General features: G+C 38.3%; 2 protein-coding genes across 3 annotated transcripts; one reads left to right on the top strand and one right to left on the bottom strand.

Moving 5' to 3' along the window:
* The first annotated feature begins 129 nt into the window (after positions 1 to 129).
* Positions 130 to 9,357, top strand: ada2b (adenosine deaminase 2b). The gene is made up of 10 exons (XM_036577137.1): positions 130 to 317; positions 1,498 to 1,850; positions 3,175 to 3,394; positions 4,078 to 4,288; positions 5,094 to 5,221; positions 5,686 to 5,776; positions 5,902 to 6,010; positions 6,630 to 6,787; positions 8,948 to 9,150; positions 9,243 to 9,357. The coding sequence occupies exons 2-10, from the start codon at positions 1,538 to 1,540 to the stop codon at positions 9,328 to 9,330; spliced, it is 1,521 nt and encodes a 506-aa protein (XP_036433030.1). The 5' UTR covers positions 130 to 317; positions 1,498 to 1,537; the 3' UTR covers positions 9,331 to 9,357.
* Positions 9,358 to 9,376: 19 nt separating this feature from the next.
* LOC118812277 (probable polypeptide N-acetylgalactosaminyltransferase 8) lies at positions 9,377 to 21,000 on the bottom strand. 2 transcript variants are annotated; one of them, XM_036577134.1, is made up of 11 exons: positions 20,808 to 21,000; positions 19,466 to 19,709; positions 19,092 to 19,258; positions 16,995 to 17,178; positions 16,583 to 16,780; positions 15,894 to 16,008; positions 13,933 to 14,118; positions 13,522 to 13,659; positions 11,552 to 11,647; positions 11,296 to 11,445; positions 9,377 to 9,544 (listed from the first exon to the last, which is right to left on the bottom strand). In XM_036577134.1, exons 1-11 carry the CDS (start codon positions 20,998 to 21,000, stop codon positions 9,401 to 9,403), a joined length of 1,815 nt encoding a protein of 604 aa, XP_036433027.1. In that variant the 3' UTR covers positions 9,377 to 9,400. The 2 variants fall into 2 exon arrangements, with proteins under 2 accessions (XP_036433027.1, XP_036433028.1); XM_036577135.1 differs by lacking the exons at positions 19,092 to 19,258; positions 19,466 to 19,709.
* Positions 21,001 to 24,594: the final 3,594 nt, after the last annotated feature.

The following is a 24,594-nucleotide window of genomic DNA, read 5'->3' on the forward strand; positions in this document are numbered from 1 at the left end:
AGTGTCCAGTTGCCTGCAAAGAAATCCAAAATGGTAGACATTTGGGAGAAGAATGTACTACTTCAGCATTTTGACAGAAACGTCTTTCTGTGAGTCATCCTTGGTTCCTCCATTGTTAACACCATCTATTGCAGAGAGGGAGGAATAATGAAGTGCTCAGTTCAGCTGACCACCATGCAGTTAGTGATGGGGGAAGTGGAATGTTTTAAAAACAGGGTTAATGGATGGGAAGTTAAGGCTCTGTTCACATCCCTATGGTTATCAAGCAAAGTTCAGTAGGAAGAAAATTTTGTGGAAGAAATCCTATCAACTCATGGGTAAGTGTGCTCATGATTCAAATCCTTTACAGCAAACCCTGTTTAACTAGTGTAACAAATCAAGGCTTCACTGGGAGAACTTAAGATGATTCAGCTATTCAGCTGTGTTGAATTAGTCATGCTTTAAGCTTACCACTAAAACATTTTAATAGCTGATTACGATGTTCGCCTTCAGCTGGTGTAAAGCAAGGTGAGAGCTTTTTTTTTTTAGCTTGTATACTTGCATATTCAATTATATGCACAGAAAACACTGAGAATGTTTGGACAGTGGACAGATAGCCTTTGATTGCCTCAAACTAGTTCATGCTGTGGCCCTGTTCAAAGTTAAACATATGCTTCTGTGATTGTGCTAATGATGGAACGAGACACTCAAAAGCATCTTATTGATCAAATCATCAGCTAGTAGAAGGATGTTTTAGTGTGATACGTGCTCTACTGTTTAAGGGTCATTTTTGTTCTAAGATGCTTTTGGGAAACTCAGCCCTGAACAGTTTTCCTGTTTGCAATTTTCTTGCATAATGGGCTTCATTATTAGCTGATAAGCGGGAGCTGTGAAACATAGATTGTGGCAATATGTCTAAAAATATATGTTGTGATACTTAAAGAAATTTTCAGGATACATGACATGTCACAATATTTATTTTTTCAGACATCTAAACAGTTGGGATTGAGAAAAAAGAACCTGCAGTGTTATATTTAAAAAACCACTGCCCAGAAATGGGATTCAGTGATTTTTGTTCAGTATGTGGCATACTGTGTTGCACTAAATCCAGTTAAATGGGACTAATTTTGCTCTTTTTATAATGAAACATGCAGTTGGTCAGTGTTTTGTGAGTACTGACAATATGTACTAAAAATATGTTCAGAAAAGCGTATTGTATTGTGACATAATTTATTACAATAACAATATATATTGTTTTATAGCGGAGCCCTAGTGACACATTAATCTACAATGTTGTGGACCTGCAGGATAGGGAATGAAAAGTACTGAATTAGTGTTATGAGTCTGCATTCACTGACCACTCCAGGAGTAGGAACGCAGATCTAGAATTAAGTTTTTGTGATGACCATCATAAATACAGGAGGCACCTGTTCTGATGATCAGTCCTCTAACTCAAGACTGTTCAGTGAATAGCACGCTGATCTAAGAAGAACTTGTGACTCTCTGTTCCATTTATAGACATGCTGATTTGACCTTCATACTGCTATCTGCACAGACCATGAAGAGGTTTTCCTATACAGCATGCAGGGTAACAGCTCTGATGACCATAATGATTTTAGGCTCTGTGAAAGAGGGCAAAAGTATACCAGACCCTCACCAAAGAGAGCTGATGCTGCAGGAGGAGGCCTCCCAGCAGGTAGGGGGCAGAGTGGAGCTCAGCGCAGCAGAGCAGCGACTGGATTCCTTCTTGCGTAAGCTGAAACAGCAGGAGATGGTGGCTCCACAGTTTCCTCCTGCTATGCACTTCTTCAGAGCAAAGCCCCACATCCAAAAGAGCCCTGTGTTTAAAGTGCTGCAGAAAATGCCTAAAGGTAACAAAGCAAGTTGATGCCTTAAACCAGTGGCTCCCAGCCCTGGGCTTGGAGCACCCCCTGCCCTGCACATGTTAGTTTACTTGGTCTAACACACCTGATGCAACCAGCCAGTTCATTAACATACCCTTACTGAGGTAAAATTTAAAGTTCCTTTACCACAGTGGTTCATATTTTGGTCATTGTCTTTAGTTCAAAAGGGTTTCTTTTTTGTAAATTTTACATATTTTATGAAAAATTAAATGTCTTCCAATCTCAATTTGATCATTTTTATACAGTGACCAATATCATAACAAATCGCCATCATCATTTTAATTACCAACTTACACACACCCATATTATGCACATGCCTGCATGCATTTTGGACCAAAGACTAAAAATGTACAATAAGAAAATGGCTCTTATTTTCCCAAAATTTGATTTCTATCCGAGATATGAAACATAATGGTTATTAAGCATTTTATATATATGATCCTTACCATTAGATTTCATTCAGTTTTATAGAGCAGGAGTGTTCAGTTCTGCTCTTGGAAGAACAGAGTTTAGCACAGTTTGGTGGTTTCCATTCCAGGTTTTTCAGGTGTGTTTGAGCAGGGAAATCACAAAACTGTTCTGGACACTGGAATTGAAAACCCGTGCCACCTGTTCCAAAACTGTTTTTTACATGCCTGTGTTGGCTTCGATGCCATCTAAGCGGCTGTTCCCTTGCCGTATTAGCACAAGGTTATTAGTGAGGGATTGAGTGACATCACTGAGTTAGGCAGCAGAACTTATCAGGGAATCTTTGTAATTGGTGCATATCCCTCTCCAGCCCTGAAAAAAATGATGGAAAAATACTTTTAAAAAATCAAAAAGCAAAAGCTGCAATGCTAGAAACCAAAAAATAGAGGCAATACACCATGCTTCTAAACCAAAGCTTGTAGCCAGTTATTCACAAATTCTTTCTACATTTTGTACAGACCTTTGCATGGCTAGCTAATGAGGTCACTAAAGCTAACCTAGCCAGCTTCTTGTGCTGTGAGTGGCCACTTGTGTAACATAAATGTGACGCACTTCTGAGTCATGGGTCAAAGTTGCAGAGGGCAATGTTAAATAAAGTATTGAAACAGGGTGTGTATGTACCCTCAGTAAAGAATTCTCAGGGATCCCCACTCAATCCACATTCTATGGTATTCCATTTATAAAGGTAATCAAGAACTGTCGAGAGCTCACATGTTTCAGGAATTGGAACTGAACAAAAAAGTGGCTGGGGGTTCCTGAGGATTCCTTAATAGGTCTGCACTTCATGATCTGTCATGCAGTCTGACTATTCTGTTCCTTTAAGGGGCGGTCCTACACGTACACAGCTCTGCTCTGGTGAGCGTGGATTGGCTTGTGATGAATGTGACATACAGGCCTCATTGCTACATTTGCTTCACATGGTCGGGGTCAGTGAAGTTTTTGTTTTCTGCCCAGCGACCCTTCCCGCACTGGGGCTGCTCTTCTTGGAGCCTCCTGGAACAGCTCAGGGCTACCATCAGTGATATTCCAGCTTTTGACAAAAGGTGGTCCACTTCAGCCCATCACATTATTACTATTATTATTATTATTCAAGAAAAGTAAGTAAATAGCCACACCCTTATATGTGTAGGCCAAATATTAAGTGTTTCTACTGCAGTTACTACTGCAAATATTGATCTAGTAAGCACTTGGCACTAGTCTAGCTGTTATTTCTGTTTACATTGTAAAAAGTGTAGTCAATGTAGTTGTGACCACTAAGAAATATAATACAAACCTGAGCCAGTATTCACAAAACTTCTTAAAGTAGGAGTGCTGATTTAGGATCAAATTCCTCTTATTTACTTTGATTTTACTCACTGGAACAGGTCCTTAATCTAAACAGATCAGCACTCCTAATCTGAGAAGCTTTGTGAAAATGGGTCCTGATCTTATATCAGTAATCTTATTCTTTTTCAAAGATATTACATCAAAGGTGCAACTGATCTAGGATCAGACTATGCCCCTGCTAAGGTCATCATAAAACAATTGTATATCACTGTTTCTAGTCTGCAGTAGTTTAATACCAGTCTAGATTTGAACTAATACCACATATATTTCATTTATGCGGACTATTACATAAAAGAGGAATACAGATTTTGTTGTGAAGGACTTTCACTGTACAGCTCCCAAAACACTTGAAAAAAGTACACTGAGGTCAGACAAACCTATTCTATTCTTTTATTCTCAGTTTGATGCAGAACCTCACACTGTTCACTGAGGACCCAGATGTGGCATATCCTAACCAGGACGTAGTGTGGGAGCGCTTTGAGAAGATATTCATCGCAATCTCAGGGCTGATCTCCTATGCACCTGTTTTTAAGGATTACCTGTACCAAGGCCTTCAGCAACTCTATGATGACAACATCTTGTACCTGGAGCTGAGGGCTGGCCTGTCCAAGGTTGGTGACTGTTCGCATTTATTTCACTCTTAAAGGTGTCAAAAAGGGTTCCTTCGAAGAGATGCCATAAAAGAACCACTTTTGGTTTCAGTGGGTGGTTTTTTAAAGAAACATTTTTGTAAATGAGTATTAAGAACATATTAAAGAACAGATTAAAGAATCTCCATATAATATAGATGTTTTAAACGCATTTAACCCCATTTACCCCAGACCATTTAAAGGTATTTCATAGAACCAAGGCTGATTTTGCTTGCAGTTGTTTGCACAGATATATTTAACTTCTGGGTGTGCTGCCTACTTTGGCATATATTAGTAAATTAACCTGCCATGCTGGACTGAATCACATGTATTAGAATAAATAAACAATGAACTCCTGTGGCACTTCAGAACTGGAACTGCCCATACCAGTTTAAGAGTTATCTTAAATTGTTATCTTAAAATTAAATGGGCCATAAATAATTAACTGCAGGCTATGCCAGGCATCGCCATTTGTAATTTCCCATGACACTGACAATTACTTGGATCATAAGAAGCAGAAAATGCAACCAACCAATAAGACTGAATTTTGGAGGTGTGAAAAAATATCCCTGCACATTTCTCTGAAAAACTGAAAGCAAGTGTTCTGAAAAGAATGGAAGCTGTAATAAAGGCAAAGAGTGGACACATGAAATGCAGGGATACTGATACTGAAAAATGAATGAAACAGCTGTGTTGACTTGAAATGAAATTGAAGGGTGGACTTTTGCACGGTACTGTTCATTCTCACCTGCTTGAACCTATTAAAATTCATGATTTTCTGTTTCAGACATACAAGCTTGATGGCACCATCCACGACAGAGAATGGTCCCTCCAAACATACAAAAACATAACTGAACAGTTCAGTTTAGAGCATCCAGACTTTATTGGGATTCGGATCATTGTGACTGTCCATAGGTAAAGCTGATGGAAAGTTATATTGATGTATATCACAGTATAGACTAAAATCTAATTGGGACAGCTATGAAGGTCTAATATTGTAATATGACGGTTGAAAACTCAATTCACAGATGTGGTTTTACGAATGTGTTTAGTTTGCACATTCTGTAATGTATTAGATAGTAGTGACTCAGCAATGAATTGAAGGGATAGTTCAAGCAAAATGTTCACAATGAAAGCAAGCCAATATTGACATTTAGCGTTATGTAAAGAAAGTCAAGCATTTAGACATACTTTTAGCTTGAGTCAAGCAGTTAGACATACTTTTAGCTAGGAACAGCACAATGTAGGGTGAGGATGGAAAAAGTGTTTGAGAGAGTGTCAAATAAGCTTACTTTAGCTGGTGCCTTCCAAAAAAAAGGTTTATAGAAACTTGGCCAACTACTTTTCTGTTTCCACATCTTTTCTGTTTCTATGTACAGAGCGCTCAGTTTGTCTCAGGTGAAACAAACAATCAGTGATACCATAGAGATGCAAAAACAGTATCCAGAGATCATCGCTGGCTTTGATCTGGTAAGATTCCTTACTTTAATGAATTTCTTAATTTATTCATAGATCTCTATATCAAATACACCAGATATCGAATATCTAAAACTGTGCAAGCTTTTGTTCTCAGTTTGGAGTATGTTTTGCTTTAGGTAGGACGAGAGGATACTGGAAAATCCATCTGGTACTTCCGAGAGGCGCTCTCAGTCCCCTCAGAAGTTAAAGCCAACCTTTCCTATTTTTTTCATGCAGGCGAGACTGGTGAGTCCCAAACTTTGGGATAGTATGTGAAATGCAAATCAGAACAGAAAAAAGTGATTTGTAAATCTGCTCTGACCTGTATTTAAGCAAAAGCAGTACAGAGGCGGGATATTTAATGATTTATCTTTAACTTCATTGTTTTTTTGTAAATATATGCTTATTTCAAAATTGATGGCTGCAACACATTCCAGAAAAGTTGGAACAAGGGTAGTTTCAGGCTGGGAACATTGTTAAATGTTCATAAAACATTATATATTATAATTATATATATAATATTATAAATGTTATATATTCATACTTCAGTATAAAAGGAGCATATAGGAAAGTCCTAGTCTTTTATGAGCAAAAATAGTTGAGACTCACCACTTTGCCAAAAAATGCATCAGCAAATCAGCAACATTCTTCAACAAGTGTTTGCAAGGATTTTAAGTATTTCACTCTCTACAGCGCATAATATCACAAGATTTAGGGAATCCAAAAAAATTGCTGTGTGTAAAAAGCAAGCACATATTTTTTGAATTGGGCTGTATAAACATGTTCCCTGACAATAAGTCGCAAGATCAGATTTGACTGAATTGTGCAGCATGTTCTGGTATGAACTCTGTGTATGTGTGTGTAGACTTAGATGGCACGGATGTGGACAGGAATGTTCTGGATGCTCTGTTATTTAACACCACCCGCATTGGGCATGGTTTTGCCCTGGCACACCACCCCCTAGCAAAGGAGCTCTCCAGAAAGAGAGGAGTGCCACTGGAAGTGTGTCCTATATCCAACCAGGTACAGTCTCAGCACTAATATAATGGATCCAGATTAATCACAAACCACAAAACAATTTTGATGTAACCGATTTTCTTTGAATCTGTGTACAAGAAATTGGCTCATCATTTCAGTTGGGCTTTGCCCAAAAACATGGCCTTTGAAGACTTTCAAGAAAAGAGAAAACTGTTCTTGGATTTACTTGCAGTTGAGTGTTGGTACACTTGATAGGTTTCCACTGACTTTACAGCATTTTGTAAGTGATAAAATAAAAATGTGTTGTGAATTTTGCTGCCAGTAGCTTATTTCTGTTATGTTGACTGAAAGCGTCAATGTTTTATGTAAAGAGGAAAAAAAGAAAAAAAAAGAAAAGAAAAAAAAATGCTGTTACATAAGTTTATACTGCAAACTGCAGACACACTTTCTTTTATTTGGCTTCACATCCTTGGTTTATTGGTTTTGTTCCCACCTTATTTGGATAGCCTTCAATAGCTTATCTACAACTGTTTACATTATTAAACGATCTGGTGAAACTATCTGTTTGATTTAGGACTGAGGATTATGACTGGGTTTTGGAAAATTTTTGGAAAATTAAGGTGAATTGAATTGATATTTCGTTAAATAAAAGTTAAAGGCAAGGTGAGCATCTACAAAGTACACTATATAAGTATTGGACACCTCTCCTAATTATTGAGTTTAGGTGCTTTAGCCACACCTATTGCTAACAGATGTATAAAATATAGCATATAGCCATGGAATCTCCACAGACAAACGCTGGCTGAAGAGCTCAGAATCATTAAATGTAGCACTATCAAAGGGTGCCGCCAGCAGCATGGTGGCGCAGTGGGTAGCGCTGTTGCCTCACAGCAAGAAGGGCCTGGGTTCGATTCCCGGCTGGGCAACCGGGGTCCTTTCTGTGTGAAGTTTACATGTTCTCTCTGTGTCTGTGTGGGTTTCCTCCCACAGTCCAAAGACATGCCAGGCTAATTGGACATGCTAAATTGCCCCTGCCCTGCGATGGACTGATGACATGTCCAGGGTGTATCCTGCCTTCCACTGCTGGGATAGGCTCCAGCTCCTCCTGTGACCCAGAAGGATAAGTGGCTTAGAAAATAATAGGATGCCACCTTTGCCACAAGTCAGTGTGTGACATTTCTGCCTTGCTAGACCTGCCTTGGTCAACTGTAAGTGCTATTATTGTGAAATAGAAGCAACAACAGCTCAGCCATTAAGGTGAGGTGACAGATTTCTGAAATAAAAACTGGGGACATTTCAGCAGTCAGTATATCTTTAAAATAACTAATAATTTTATCTATGACATAAAAAAATTCCAGTTCCAGTTTCATGTATTTTGACCATGGTAACTGTTGTACTGTAATAAACGATTGCGAAGGCCGACTGATAAAATTGAGCACTAACTAACTTTGTAAACCGAGTCAGGAAAACCTACAGTAGCCTACCATGATGCTGATCAGAAATCGTCAGCATGCATGGGAATAAATTACAGTAGTCCTATAAAAAGTTCATATTTCTTGTTATCCTTTTTGTGAAATTTGTCGCTCGTTGCTTTTTAGAAATAAAGATGCTGAGTAAAAAAATTCTCAGAACTCTAGCGGCTCAGGCAGGAATACATTTACCACAAAAGATTCAGTGGATGTACAAGCCCATAATTCATATTCATATTAAATATTTTGCCAATAAAAAAGACCTGTAGCTATAACCCAATAGCCAGACCATAAAAACACCCCTGGGCGAGCTTCAGTTCTGGAGAGACAGAGAGCTGCTATCAACATATGCCATGTGTCATATATGGATGGCTGAAACAGTGAACACCTTTGGGGTGAATTGGAGTGTTAATTTTGACTTCTTGTCCAACATCAGTGTCTGACATCACAAATGCTCTTTTGACTGAATGGGCACAAATTCCCAGAGACAGACTCCAAAATCTTGTGAAAAGCCTTCCCAGAAGAGTGGAGGCTATATATATCACATCACACCTGATTTCAATGTAATTATAATTAGTTGCGATTTATTTGGTCAAAAAGATTAGCTTTTCATATTCATTAAAATTACCATTAATTGTTGTCATTGAAAAAAATCCAATAAAAGTGTTTTTTGCATGAAATCTCTTAAATGGAAACCAGCGTACAGATGATTTGATTGAGTCTTTTGTGTGTTTAGGTGCTGAAGCTGGTCTCAGACTTGCGGAATCACCCTGCTGCTGTGTTAATGTCAGAGGGGCATCCAGTGGTAGTGAGCTCCGATGATCCAACGTTGTTTGGGACTACTGGACTCTCTTATGATTTCTATGAAGTCTTTGTTGGAATTGGAGGTCTGAGCGCTAATGTAGGCACACTTAAGGAGCTGGCAATGAATTCAATCAGGTGAGTGGAATTTGTTTTTTGAATGAAAGCTCTTTTTCATTTATAGTTCCAGGTAGCTTTAGTTCCAAGCTAACTTTTTTGTTTTTGTTTAGGTACAGTTCCTTACCGCCAGCACTGAAGGACAAAGCCACAGCCATATGGAAACAAAAGTGGGACAAATTCATACTGGAGAATTCATGACTAAAGACCTAAATGACAACTTTTACCACTCTTCAGACTTGCGGAAAATTGGACTTATGGAACAAAACACTCAACCGAAGCCTCGGTCTTTGATCACATGCTGTATTGTCCACCTCTGTCCACTGCAGTCCTGAATGTACAGTTGATAGTATCCATCTGGTCCAATAGCAATTTCAAGACACCGGCCTGTGTCTCTATTTTTTACAGCTTGCCCCTGGAAAGAAACCAAAAAATCCATTTTAACAGACTCTGGGAAGCAGTAAAAAAAAGTCTACTGATATTTCAATTTTTTTTGGCATAATTAAATAATTAAGTGTAAACAGAGTCATTAAGAGTGGTTTGATATGAAATGCACTGTTTTAAATAAATTTACTGAGTCAGAATTGTTCACAGCTTTGGTGATAGAAAGCAGACATCTCTTAGAGTTACCATATAAATAATCAAATTTACATGATTTTCCTCTTACCCCAAATGCTGTCAATCAACCAAGACATGTTTGGTGTCTAATTTTTGCTTCTTTAGGGTAGAACTGGAGGTATGAGGCTAACGGTGGTAACAAACACAGGACGTAAATACTTGCCAAACAATTTCCGTAAATACATACCCAAAACTTCTCAATCCGCTCAAACCGCATCCAGGCCTTAAGTCAAATCATGCATGAGTTGTGATGTAGAACACATTACACACACATTATACAATAAACTAGAAAACCAAAAAAAAAAACATATTTACTTGTTGAACTTAACCTTAGTGGACTGAGGACTGCACAGGATATTTAGACATTTTAAGGGTTATTCCAAACAATAACTGTTCCATTCCAAAAACTTCAGACTGCACAGGGAGTGCTGAACAGTGGTTTATCACTTTGCAAGAAGTTCCAGAAAAGTTTACCTATCAGTCATTGCATGTTGATGTTTTACAACATGCAGCCTTACAGAGTTTTGAGGCGGAATAGTACAGGAAAGCGAGGTGTTTGCGGATGATAATTCCAGTTTTAGCTTAAATGTGGAAATAAGGTCTGTTCGTGCCATTTTATTCGTTTAATTTTTCGAAACAAGGTTACGAAAAATCTATGAAGATTTTGGCATATATATGTGGAAACAGGATGGTGATTTACTTTCAGTGTTTGTTAGCACTAATGCTGTAGCAGCTCCAGTTCTAAACTAAAGAAGCAAAATTTGGAAACCAAACATGTCTTGGCTGATTGGCTGCATTTGGAGTCAGTAGAAAATCATGTATTACTATTCCTTTGAAGCTACCTCACAGAAAGCCAGTCTGATGGCTAAGACACTATTTTGTAGAAATTTTGTGAAAAGATTTGGGCCTAAAACGTGTTTAAAACGACATTCATGGTGGAGAAGTGCATGCAAGATGTTGTAAAGCACACACACACATCATCTAAACCGCTTATCCTTATGGGTCGTGGTGGGGTGCGGGAGCCTATCCCAGCTGTCATTGGGCAGAAGACAGGATACACCCTGGACAGGTCGCCAGTAAATCGCAGGGCTGACAAACAGATATACACATTCACACCTAGGGGCAATTTAGCATGTCCAGTTAGCCTGACTGCATGTCTTTGGACTGTGGGAGGAAACCGGAGAACCTGGAGGAAACTCATGCAGACACAGGGAGAACATGCAAACTCCACACAGAATCGAACCCAGGCCCTTCTTGCTGTGAGGCGACAGCGCTACCCACTGCACCACCATGCTGCCCCCATTGTAAAGCAAAAAAAGAACATTTTAAAAAGTGGAACAATGTACCATTTCACATCAAAGCACTCTAACTTTGTTTATATCTCAAGAGTTAATTAAATTTTGAAACATCGGTGAAAGTCTCTATTAAGGTAGAGCTGATGAATCATTTTTTGTGTCAGAACATAAGGCAGCCTACTTTAAATGTATGACCGTCACTGCAGATTTCATACCCAGGCTTTTTACTTTTATGGAGTCACTATTTGATCACCTGTTTGAAGTCCCAGTACTTGTAGATTTGCTGCTTTGAACATTTGTGCAGTACAGGTAGTCTCCCTGAACCAGGGTCAGCCAAACAGCGTCGTTCCTGAAAATTGCTCTGTCCAATATAAATGTCTCCACGTTTTCTATAGCCACAGGCCTGTAATGATTCGGAATGAAGAGGGAAAAATAGTGATGGACTAATATGTTTCCTAAATATACTGGAGATAATGACAAGGATGTGCAGTAAAGAGAGGAGAGCTGACCTGTGAAAACTGGTGATGACATGCGTATAAGATGGGAGTGTTGCCTGAAAGGAGTCCTTGATCAACACATACATCTGTCTTCAGACTGTTGATCAACTGTGTTTGTAATTGAATGTGACAATAGAAAGTTTTTAATTTGTAATACCAAAATCACTACAGTGTTAATTGTTGCAAATTTGTACATAACAATACATTGTGCCTCAATACATGCAAGAGCATTGCACTGCCATGCGCAGATAATCTCTTTGCATTCTTAGCGTATATATTTTATATAATGCAGCCGTATGCAAAAGTTTGGATGCCCCAGGACAAATGACATGTTGATTTTCTAAGTGAAAATAAATACACTTATTCTACAGAGAACATGTTTCTGCACATTTTAATGCAAAATTACTATTTACTTGTTGAACTTAACATAATGAAGCAAAATAAAACATAAAATGTGTCCTGTCCAAAAGTCATGGGGCATTTCATATTTAAAGTTTGTGTTAAACTCAGCAGATAAATAGAAATTGCGCACTAAAATATTTGTTTGTTCCCTCTAAAGGAATTTTTTTCACTCAAAAAATCAACATAACATAATTTGAGTTTGTTGTCTGCAGTGTAAAAGCATACAAAGGTTTAATGTGTACATAAATGTGAAATACATTCTTTACTGTAATTTCTTACACAATACACAAAGGTGGGATATCAGTAGGCCTATCTATAGTCAGGGCCGAAGACAGCAGGGTGGCACTGGCTTCTCCTGAAACTGACTGGCCACCCTGGATGCCACCTAGTTTTGCATAACTGGCAGATTGGAACGCTTCCACCCACTCAAGTAAGAGAAAGTCTTTCAGCATATGACGTAACGTGCAGTTTGACAAAACTGCAGCATGATTGTAATGTTTTCTCCATGTCCTCCCTTTAACGGCAGCCAGCTGGCACTGTCTCTTTCTAATGCATTCATTTCCAGCAATGCTGATATGAAGTAAATGTGAGTGAGTATTTTGTATTTCTTCCAGCATCATAATTCCGATTTTTCTCTCTGTTACCGACAATTTTATTAAAACACAGTCCTCGCCAATTTTGTCCCATTATAATCACTTTTTAGTTAATAACCCTCAGTTTAAAAATGTGAGCAAACTAAAGAGCCTAGTGCATGTAAGATTCGTAGACCATGCATTGTGTCCACTTTAGGTGTGTAGGGTTGCCAGATTGTTTCTGTATTTTTCAAAACCCACCAAATGTTTGTCAAAGATTTCATAACTAATGACAGGTAGGGAGAATATCAGCTGCTTTATTAAGCAAGGCAGTTTATTACTTTTATACACTTTTTAAAAACTTGCCAAAATCATGGCCAAACAGTGCAAATTTTGTCCACCTGCAAAAGCACATTTTCCCTTGCCAAATCCAATCAAAATTTGCCTAATTTGGTGGAAAAATGCTCAAAGTAATGAGTTACCTGTTGAATGTGTCAGTGTTATAATTTGTTTCCACAAAGAAAAAGAAAAAAATGGAATATTCATCATCATTTTTTGCGAGTAATATTTGATAATTACACATATTTTTGGACCACCTAAAATATGTGCCTTAGCTGCCCAATGGCCACCCCATTTGTACAGTCCTAGAATCACCACTGTCGATGGGTTTCAGTTTTGTGAACATGCTGGATAGAACATTGGAGGGAAAAAAGAATGAATCTGATTCGATCTTGGAACAGCACTCATTCACACTGTTTGATGTGATGTTTGCTGTGTATTTCCCTTTTGGTCAGTAGAGTGAGTAGTTTGAGCATGATGGCCTACTTTTAGATGATCATCTTCAATAAAGAGCTTCAATTAAGCTTAGAAGTTTTTAAAGAAGCAATATTATATTGTACTCAAGGTTTCAATATCTGTATTGGAAAGTAAATAGTGCCATTGTGCCATCTCAAAATAGATTGCTTTCCTTTTCAGTGGTTTGTGACTTGCTTTATAAAGAGCACTCACCATGCCATAACCAAGCAGGTCATCCAGTGGATCTAGCTGAGGATAGACATTATCCAAATACCACTTAAAGGGCTTGCACTGCAGCCTTTCCCTCAGTCTCTTTCTCTCTGACACATCTCCAATGTCTATGCCATGGTCCTTGAAGAAACAAGAGGAGTTTGTTCCTCAGTCATGAACACAAAGGCGCCATTTAGGTTGCCTTTGATTAGAAAAGGTTATTTGCAAAGTAAGGATTAAAACATGAGCACAATACACACTGGTCACTGATGGCACTTCTATGGTGAACCAAGCTATTCACAAATTCAAAAGCAAACATCTGAAATGAGAACTTTGACAATTTGAGACTGAATCTCTTGAGGGAGAGAGGCCATTGTTTATTCTTGCACTAGTGTACAGACTGCAGTACCATACCGTTGGTGGAAGGTTCCAGGCTGCGTTGACATTTATCTTGTATTCATCCAGCCAGACTTCCCCCACCCTGAGAGCATTCCTCTTCATTAACTCACCAAGATTCTGTGCATACGGTTTGTGTGCTCTCTCAATGTGCGCCACTTTAGAACATGGAATAATCTCAACACTACCTCCACACAGCCACACCTGTGGTCAATAAAACATAACAGAGAAACAGTCATGGTTTCAGTGAATACTTTAAGGACTAGTCTGTTTCCTTGGCTAGTCTGGACTCAATGAACTTATAAAAAGCAGCCAGAAATATATTTTTTCTCCTTTAGCAGCTGTAGCCAGTCAGCAGTCTGTGCATGTTGTCCACCCTCACACACACACACACACACACACACACACATATACAAACATGTACACACACAGACACACACACACTAACAGCAGGCCATGTAGGAGGAGAACAGAGTGAAGGGACACAGCACCTCCACATGTTTATTTCCCGCGGGTTCATCCCAACACCACATGTGTCATATAGATGTGTAGGGGGTTTATAGTGTGAAGTCAGCTGTCCTCCTCCTTGACCTCTACCTGCCTGAAGGTTCAGTTCCATCCCAAATCTAATACACCTGTTCCAAAAAATCAGGAATGTCTGAGGTGTAACAGATTAGGGTTCAGACTAAATCCTGCAGAAAGTTAGATACCTACCATAGAATACCTGACTATTCTTCTTGATCACCTTCGAACGGAAATCCTCATAATTAAAATTGTTGAGATGTAAAGTCATTTAGAGTGGTTTGAGGTGAAATGCTTTTACAGAATCAGAATTGTTTGCAGCACAGGAACCATCCATCCATCCATCATCTAAACCACTTATCCTTCTGGGTCGCGGTGGGGTGCTGGAGCCTATCCCAGTTGTCATTGGGCGGAAGGCAGGATACACCCTGGACAGGTCGCCAGTCCATCGCAGGGCAGACAGACAGACATACACATTCACACCTAGGGGCAATTTCAGCATGTCCAATCGGCCTGACTGCATGTCTTTGGACTGTGGGAGGAAACCCACGCAGACACGGGGAGAACATGCAAACTCCACACAGAAATGACCCTGGTCACCCGGCCGGGAATTGAACCAAGGCCATTCTTGCTGTGAGGTGACAGAGCTACCCACTGCGCCACCATGCCACCCAGCACAGGAACCAGACATCTAAAAATGCCTCTAAAAGCTACCTTCCATAAAGTTATTATAGGAAATGGTTACAAAGATGTTGCCTGATGCCTTAAACATTGCTTTATAGTTAATAGTTTTGAGAGAAGGTTTAGCCTAAAGGTGGCGGCTTAGTGGTTGGCACTCTAGGCAATTAAAACTTGGGTTATGGGTTCAATACTTGGGTCTGCTAAGTTCTGAAGAGAAGAGTTTTGTTGTACTGTACAAGTATAATGATAATAAAGGTACTTAAAAAAAATAAATCCATTCAGTATTTAGATATACATACAGTGTGTATAAAGCTTAGGTTTTCAGATGTATTATTATCTTGCTATTATCAGCATTACATATAACAACTCAGACGACACGTGTAGTTCACTAGTCGTTTTGGATGGTTAATAAAACTGGAAGGGTTGTCCTGACAAAGCCGTTGTTATGAATTTCCAGGTGGTTGTTAAAGTGTTAATATGTTATCCTAGGTGATTGCTAAAATGTTGCCAGGCCGTTGTAAACAAAATGGTTATATTAGCTTTTGTAGACATTATGACCCCGGTTCCAATCACCACCATTATGAAGAGTAAGTTTCTCTACAGTGAGCCATTTCTCCTCAAACCACTCTGAATAATTTTCTTTCTTAACCGTTGAACCATTGAATTATGCAGAAATTTTGAAAGCAATTGATTGCTACTCTAAGCCTGTTGTTGGGTAAATAATAGAAATAATACTTTGGTACTATTTAAATAAATTAATGTGATCAGCAGCTCACCCTGATGCCTAGCTCTACATTCTCCCCACCATATGTTTTCATTCCTCCATCAAGTGTTCCAATCTCTCCAAAGAAAAGGCGATCTACCACAAGAATACCCATCACAGAGGGACTCCTAGTGAAGGGAATGGACAGATATAGTATATTTCATTTTACAGCACTGTTTTGTTACAATAGAATTTAAACGGTTTCATTTGGTTTGGTTTACAAAAGGGCATCATGCCATTACTAAAAATGGCAAGTCTGTGGTTACAATTACAAGTGGTGTGGTGATAGTTCCATGAGTTGACAAATGTTTTCCTACCAGGTTATAAATGGTTTTAAATGGTTCTGTGCTGTCTTACAACTTGTAGCTATAGATGGCACAATACTGCTTTTTTTCCTGTACTGGTGCAGCTCCAATATTTATTTCTTAAAACTGTTAAGTGATTTAATTGAAGCAGAGAAATAAACAACTAACAGTGTGATGTCTCACAGTGTAAGTGTGCGGTGTTTCAGGCTAGAAACATTCTCTTCTCCTTCCGATATCATTTCAGTGCCATCTCTATTTATGATGTGATTTCATAGTGTATAAATATGTACCTTTTCATAAATATGTAACTTTGGCATACAACTAAGTTCTTAGTGTATTCTGGAGGAAAAGCTATCAGACAAAAGCATTGAATGCAGGAATAAACAAAGACACTCACTTGGCAGGTAGCGATTGGTCATTGCGATGATACCATTCCTGTTTGAAGAAATCATACCGACACCACAAAGCCCAGTCAAAACCTTGAGCTGCAGCTGAATATGGAGTCACTTCCATGTTGTAGAAATTCACCCTATCAAAGACTGGGCTCAGCACCAGCCTGCGGTCAGCTTGGATACGAGCAAGTAGAGGCTCAGCCCTTAAATGAGCAGAAGGTAAGTGCATGTTGGAGCTGTTCTTGTGCCTTTATACTGTAGATATGGAGGGCGCAATTACAGATAACATTGATGGTTTCCAAAACCATCTAACCCTCCAGCACTGTAATTGAGCACCCCGTCTGTAGATCATGAGTTTTTCATTAGATCTTCATATACAGTATTATACATGCTTGCCAGTGCTGGCTCTTGGCTTACCACTGAACATGGACCTCAATATGGGCATCCAAGATAGCGACCACATCCCCTGTGGCTGCCTCCCAACCAGAGAGGCGTGCTTGAGTCAGGCCCATCCGCTCTGCATGCCTCACCTTCTTCACCAGGCCTGGACGAGTTTTGTGGATGAAATCGATGAAGGCATTCAGCTTTCCTTTTAAATCCTCTGTGAAGGCAATACATTTAATATTCTTCATCACATCCTGATGAAGCTGATTAACTGCATGTAGAGAACATGTTCTGTGTTTTTTAACAAATATTAGGTAACTAATATGAAACAAAAATATAGGTTTTGTAGTTATGAGACTAAAGTGTGGGCCCACATATTAACCCTGGCAGTTTAGAGGTTAAATGTTCTGATAATTACTAAAGTTAAAGGTTGGAGGACCCCACCTAAAGCTCCTCCTCCTTCCTATAAATTTCCATCTATTCCTTGTTTCCTGTGACAAAGCCAGTGAGGAGAAACACATTTTCAGACACTTTTGTTTTTGTTATTAAATATACTTCCAGTGTATATATCCACTTCAGATTTACACATGTCTGCACTTACAAATATGAACAAAAAAGTATGTATTCATTACCATAAACAAATATATATTTAAAAAATAAATCTGATAGGAAAAGATACTTTGCTGCAAAGTTGTTGTTGGCAAATGCAGCTTCAAGACATCTACAATAAGAAGTCACCACTTGCAGCATTTTGGGTCAATATTGGCACATTCCTTTTGAAAAACTGTTTTCAGTTTCTCAGTCCTACCAGGATCTCTCTGATGGACTGGCAGTTTCAAAATCCTCCATGCACATCACTGAGAAGAAGACCCATATCATGATGCTCCCACCTCCGTACTTCACTGTGGAGGCTCTTGGAATCATGCGCACAACCCTTCTTCTCCCAACATGACAAGCTGAAGTTTTGCTAAAGAGTTTTATTTTCATTTTGCCTGACCAGAATACATTGTATATAAAGAATAAAGAGTTCAGCTTTCTCTAAGTGCTTGTGTACATCTCCGTGCTTTTTTAGCAGAAAAGTTCTGCATAGGGTATGGGAACGGTGATGACTGCAGTGCAGTTCATTGCTTATTGTTCTCTGTCTAACTGCTGTTCATACTACTTTCAGGTCACCCTGCAGCTCTTTTAGAGTGAATACTGCTTGCTTTCCAAAAAGTTGGAACACTAGGAAAATGGAAAAATTGAAAAAAGACAGCAATGATTTTCCATCTTTTTTAACTATAATCAACTTAAAACAGTACAAAGAAAAGATATTTAATGTTTTGACTAATTAACTTCTTACTGTTTTGGAGATACAAGGTTTTATTCTGACAGCAATGATTTGTGGATGCAGTGACAAATGGGTTTTACTGACAACCGTTTGTCAAAGTATTCCAGAGCCCATGAGGTGACATCCATAACAAAAACATGTTGGTTTTTAATGCAGTGCCATCTGAGAGGTTGAAGGTCATGGGCATTAATTTGTGGTTTTCAGCCTGTGCCTTTACACACAGAGATTTCTCTGGATTCCCTGAATCTTTTGATGACATATTACACCTTTATCAAGAGTGAAATACCTAAAATCCTTGCCATTGCTCATTGAGGAACATTGTTTCTAAACTATTGGATTATTGACTGATGCATTTTTTGTCAAAGTGGTGAGTATTGACTAATCTTTGCTCATAAAGAGCTGGGTCTTTCCTGGATGCTTCTTTTATGTCCAAGCATGATTACATTGCCTTGTCTTAAATTGCCTCTGTCCCAACTTTTTAGAATGTGTTGCAGGTATCAATTTCAGAATGAGCATATATTTATAGAGAAACAATGAAGCTGTTAACACATGAAATATCTGGACCTGTTTTTTATTTGCATTTCACACACTGTTCCAGCTTTTTAGAAATGGGTTTGTATCATTCATCTGACAGTGCATATATGGACTGGAAGTACATTAATAACTAAATCAAAAGTGTCTGAACACTTGTTCTTCCTCACTGTACGTGTTTATTGGGCTATGGGTTTATCTAAAGACTATGGAAATCAGTTAGACATGCGGTCTAAAACAATTATTTCTGAAATGAAGTATAGGCATACCGTTGGTGCTTTGGTCATCCACTAAAATGATCTCCTTGAGCAAATGGGCAGGAGTTCTGTTGATCACGCTGCAAATGGCTCTTTTAATCACAGACAGAGCCTCATCCAGATATATCAAAATTACACTGATGGTTGGGAGGTATGAAGGATATTCCTTGGTTAAACACCTAAAGCATGAAAACGAAGTTGTTTTTGCATGCATAATTGTAGATTCCGAACAATGTTAGATTACTCAAAACAAGGGCATCTGACTATTTGCCTATGAAAACACAAGTTATTTGTTGACGTTGAGTAGTTAGAAGGATGAAGTCATAGCCGCAGCAAGATTAGAGTTCTGTGCTCAATTTGATAAAAATGCACAGACTAAGGCTGACCTGTGGTCTCGTGTCTCAGGCAGTTCTCTGTCTAGGGGGATCTTATCACTGAGAAAGACGTTATATCCATATCTCTGGAAAAGCTCTTCTGCTTCTCGCTGCTCTTCCTCAGACAGATCAGGATGCCATTTCTTAAATAGTTCAGAGTTTGGGAACAGGTTCTGAGCTGCCCTCCTGTCCCTTTTCAGTGTTGGACTTTGTGTAACTGCACGTGCATCCCTCTGGTCAATGTGGGAAGACTGAACTGAGAAAGTAGTGTAAAAGATCAATGGCAAGTAGTTGAAGCAGTTATGCAGTCTATACATCATAAACCTCTTGCTTCTGGTGAAAATGAACAATGTCCATGAAATAAACTGAACAGCTGAACACTGTCTGCCTCTTCAAAATGATTTGTAGACCTACAGTGGAGGAAAATTCTTTAACAGATGAAGAACTTTTACTTATGAAGGTAGAGATGTAGCTAAGTTCACAATATACAATATACAATACACAATGTGCAAAAGCTTGAAAACCCCTGGTTAAATTGCATGTTTTATTGATTTTCTAAGTGCAATCAGTTAACACATCCTCAACACAGGACAAACTGCATTTTTCTGCAAATTTTAGTGTGCTATTTCTATTTATTTAATACACATCAAACATGAAATAAAACAGTTACGTGCCATAACTCTTGCACATATTTTGCTTTATTTTTCTCCCCAATATGTTGAATTCAGCAAATATTTGTGCATTAAAATGTGCAGAAGTGTGTTATCTGTAGAGGATATATACTTTCCTCTCAGAAAATCAGAAAACAAAACGTGTAATTTGACCAGGGATGCCCAAACTTTTGCATACAACTGTATGCCGAACAACTTTTAAACTTATGTAAATGTCTCTTGCACTGTTGCTGCCCTTTAACATGGCATAAAGGTTTTAATGCCTGCTTAATGTGGTTGAAAATGAGACTTAGTATGCATTATTCAAGGAACTACTCAAGATTAAAAGAGCACTGATATGGCAAGGCTACAGACGGTCATTAACTAAAGTCTATTGACACAAACAAATTTTTTTTTAAAACCCAGTTCTTGAATTTTCATGCAAAAAGAACATTCTGTTCGTGTCATCTAATCATTTGATCCCAAATAACTCTTTTGGTCCCACAAAAAAGTCTACCTCAGACGTGTTCACCACTAGTCTTAAAGTGCAACTTTTTTTTGGAAAGATCCCAAATTACTCTTTTGGGTCAGATAAAGCAAAATACTTTTCATCTGCCTTCAATTTTGAATGCTTGAACAAGATCAACAAGATCTTTAACTGTGATTTAGGAAGAGGGTGAATGAAATAATAGTCGTTCTCTCACCAATTGCCTGTATTTGAGTCTCCATTCCCTCCAGCCTGTGCAGGATGTCCTGTCTGAGGACAGAAAGCTCCTGTTGGGCTTGATAGAGATGTTCTTCATGGGTCCAGATCTCCTTCCTAACTGAGGCTACATACAGAAGCATTACTGCAACAGTCAGGACCAAAACTAGACCTCGCGTCCAGCCCAGCCTCATGACTTCTGCTGTATCAGTGCGTATGACAACCTGTGCATGAGGTGTGACTTTCAGTGAGGACCTTCCCCAAGTTCTCAGTGGTTGTAAATGTTCTTTGTGCAGTTTGCCTATTCACACAGCTGCTTTATTCTGCTGTCAAAGTAGTTACCACTCCCCAAGGGCTCACGTGCAACCTAGGCTTGCTTAGCTCTCCAGCTAGGATTCAGGTTTGATTTGGTCAGATTCAGTTACAAACATGTAGGGTCAGTCCAAAAAATAAATGATTATTATAAATAATTTGCCCCATACAGAATTTGTCTAACTGCATGTTGCTATATCCTGACCTGCTGTTTCTAAGCTACTGACTGTTGCTGTTCACGAGAGATCATCCTCTAGGATACATGCATAGGATCAGATAAATGCATAGACATGTTTAGTTTCTGATTTAAGAGACTTTCCTTGGTACCTGTTCTTTTTGCATAAACAAGAAAATGACTTTTTCTATGACACTCTATGACACTCATTTATTAATAAATATGAATAAAAATAAATTACTTCTGATTATAAGTTTTGTCCCAGGTGTCTGTAATAAAATACAGTAGAGCACCGTAGAGCAGTAGAGTGGAACAGAAAGACCAGGACACTGTATCCTGCTGCGCCTGTGCGCTTTGGGTGAGGTTATATCATATCATACTTCTGAATGAAGTACACAGTGCATAAGCAAACACTAAGTAATCAAAGAAGACGGATGACTTTAAGACATCTGCGGTTATCTCAAACAAATACATTCATACTGTACATACTGCAACATTTACAATAACATACTTCTATTCTCCATCCTGTTAACATTATTTACATCTTTTGTGTAACATTTTATGGAAAACAGACAGAAACATTTGAAGTGTCAAATCTGAATCAGCGCCAGGCTGTCATTTCACTTACAAAAAAAAAAAAACTTCCTTGAGAGAAACACCAACTTTGAAGACATTGACTTCTCTTTTGCATGAATATCAAGATATTTACAGTACAAACAGTATTCAGCACTGACTATTATAAATGTTTTGTACAAGACACTGACACATCAAATATGTCAGGATCAAGTAAGTAAATGGCACGGTTTAACAAATATATTTGTTTCACATCTAGTCATATCAATGTCAAGACCTTTGACACATTCATAGTGATATTAGTCAGATAATTATGACCACAAGATAATCCTGTGCTTCCTGTTTACAAAACTCAGGAAAACAAAAATGATAGTGCAACAGGCTCCAGAACGGCAAGGCACACTCTATTTATGGGGTGTATTCAGGGTTTGCTTAAAGGGAAGAATAGTTTCAAGACTCTTTTTGAGTGTTAAGCTGTTCAACTGCACAGAGAATTACCTGTAGATGGCAATGTCCATCCTGAATTTCTTTTTTATTATTGCTCTTGCTTGTTTTAAAGCACTTTTAATGCACACATGGCGTATCACACTCACACTGTATGTCCAAAAGTATCCAGACACCTCTCTCTTCTAGTTGGTAAATTAATCTACTTTACAGTGCCCTCATTACATATACAGGTATAGCTACAGAAAGCATTGCTAATAGAATGGGATGCTCTGTGTCTTGTCTACCTTTTTTAAGATCATGTTAATCGATTTTTTTGGTGTATCTATGTATCTATTGATTTGTTGTAATTAGTGCATACTGTATACACATATCTAAAGATTTGCTGAAATTAGGTTATGCTCAAGGGTTGATCATATTAGAATGGTGTGTGTTTAAGGGTAAAGGGGCTTTCTCTCTATCAGTATTACTAAATGCCAGTTACAGTCGTAAATAACAGGTCATGCTGTGCCCAAAAGGTAATTAACTGTACAAAAAGAACGGCATGTATCATCTTGGATGTCTTTCCATTTTATCTACTTCATGCACTTGGAAGGTGTAAAGAAGTACTTCAAAGTGAGTGGACAGAGGCTCTCAACAACTGCACATAAGACAGGCTTAAAAAAGGGTTAAAGGAAGCCAGCTGGCTAGTGACAGGCAGCTGGATATTCTGGAACTCAACAGTAGCAATCCGTTTTCTGTGTTTTGGGAACAGAGAGAGAGAGAAAGAGAGAGCCAAGTGTTGGAGCAATGCTGCCCCGGCCTTTTCATTTAATTTTACATTTATTTATTATTTAATTTTTTATTTTCCTGTTATTTTACCTGTTGTTTTATTTTAAACATTTAATCAACCAATTTTTCACTATGTCAATTTTTCTTCAAAATCTGACAAATTATTCAAATAAACCTGGCAAAGACAGTGTTGACGGTGCCGCCACTTCATTTCTGCACCAAATGAACCCATATGTTACAATATCATCCCTCCATGTCTCTTGAGATATTTAACATTTGCTATATTTTACATTAACATAGATGTAGTTGCAGACCTTTTAGATTACTTTTTGACAGCTTTCTTCTTTTCTTGGACCTTTATAAGCAGCTTGACACAGTGAAGCAAAACAAATTTTTTTGAGTTGCCTAGAAAGTGTTAAATTATTTTCTTTTCAAATCTGAAGTTGTATCAGTATGGAAACAGATCAGTAGCAAAATTTTAATTAAAATGTAATATGTAAAATGGCAATGTAATTCAATGTTTACATTTACATTTCCCACTTAAATGCAATGTTGGGTTCAAAATGAAAATGCTAATTCAATACAATACTGCACATAGATTTATTTAAATTAAAATGTATTTCCAGAACTGCAGGGGTATACTTAATATGATTATGCAACAATGGTGTCAAAATGATAATTAAATGTAGTTTACCTTATATGTTTTGGCACTCTCAAAAGGCTTTTGAAACTGCATTATCAAAGAGAACCCCCAAGCTAGAAAGCTGCCAAAATTCAAATGTAAAAACGGAACAATGCCTCTTCTCTTTGCAATTACATATTCTTACTTAATGCACCATTTAAGGTGGAATGTAAAATTAAAAAATTAAGCTAACTTCAAACTGACGTTAACTTTGGTGGCTGAATGACGGTTCTTATAACTAAGGGAGAACAGGGAGGCCTGTCTTATAGATTCCAGTTGCCATAAAGGGGTATCTTCTACAAAGTTAGCATCAGACTGCTCCTCTTCTCAGTTGGATTGCTCTGTTAACACTGCAAAGACTAATATGCTACGTGAATTGTAGAGATAATCAAGCTACCTAACATTACATTCCCAAATAAGGCAGCATCTAACATACTGTTTTTTGTAATATTCATTTGTTTATATGTAGCTAACTGATAGCTTTGCTGTTGGCTAACTGGATACAGGTGCTAAACTTGCAGTAGCTGGCAACACACTACCTTGTCGTATTTCAATTGAATTCGGCTGGGGGACACATGGATCCATGATAATACTGACACACTGTGTAACATTCTTGTGAAACTTAAATGAGCAGGCTGTGCGAAACTGCGTATGATAGTCACACCATGTGACAGACATATTAGGCTACTGCTAATGTGGCCAGCTGGGGAATGGCAGAGCTACCAGTAAGCTAAGCATAAACTAACTCTTGTCAAATTCACACAACATACTTTTAAAAATAATATCATGAAACAATGCTGGTATAGGAGTGGCACACTGAGCTGTTTCACG

The sequence above is a fragment of the Colossoma macropomum genome, unplaced genomic scaffold (genome assembly GCF_904425465.1).
Source record: "Colossoma macropomum unplaced genomic scaffold, Colossoma_macropomum, whole genome shotgun sequence".
Lineage (NCBI taxonomy): Eukaryota > Metazoa > Chordata > Actinopteri > Characiformes > Serrasalmidae > Colossoma > Colossoma macropomum.

Excerpts from the sequence above, each read along its gene's own strand:
- LOC118812277 (XM_036577134.1), bottom strand. The coding sequence starts at position 21,000 with ATGAGGCTGGGCTGGACGCGAGGTCTAGTTTTGGTCCTGACTGTTGCA. Across the intron at positions 17,179-19,091 it reads GGATGACCAAAGCACCAACG|AGGATTTAAAAGGAAAGCTG; the intron begins GTATGCCTATAC and ends TTGCCTTCACAG. Across the intron at positions 9,545-11,295 it reads AGTACTGGGACTTCAAACAG|GGGCAAGCTGTAAAAAATAG; the intron begins GTGATCAAATAG and ends GTTTCTTTCCAG.
- ada2b (XM_036577137.1), top strand. The coding sequence starts at position 1,538 with ATGAAGAGGTTTTCCTATACAGCATGCAGGGTAACAGCTCTGATGACC. Across the intron at positions 6,011-6,629 it reads TTTTCATGCAGGCGAGACTG|ACTTAGATGGCACGGATGTG; the intron begins GTGAGTCCCAAA and ends ATGTGTGTGTAG. Across the intron at positions 6,788-8,947 it reads TGTGTCCTATATCCAACCAG|GTGCTGAAGCTGGTCTCAGA; the intron begins GTACAGTCTCAG and ends TTGTGTGTTTAG.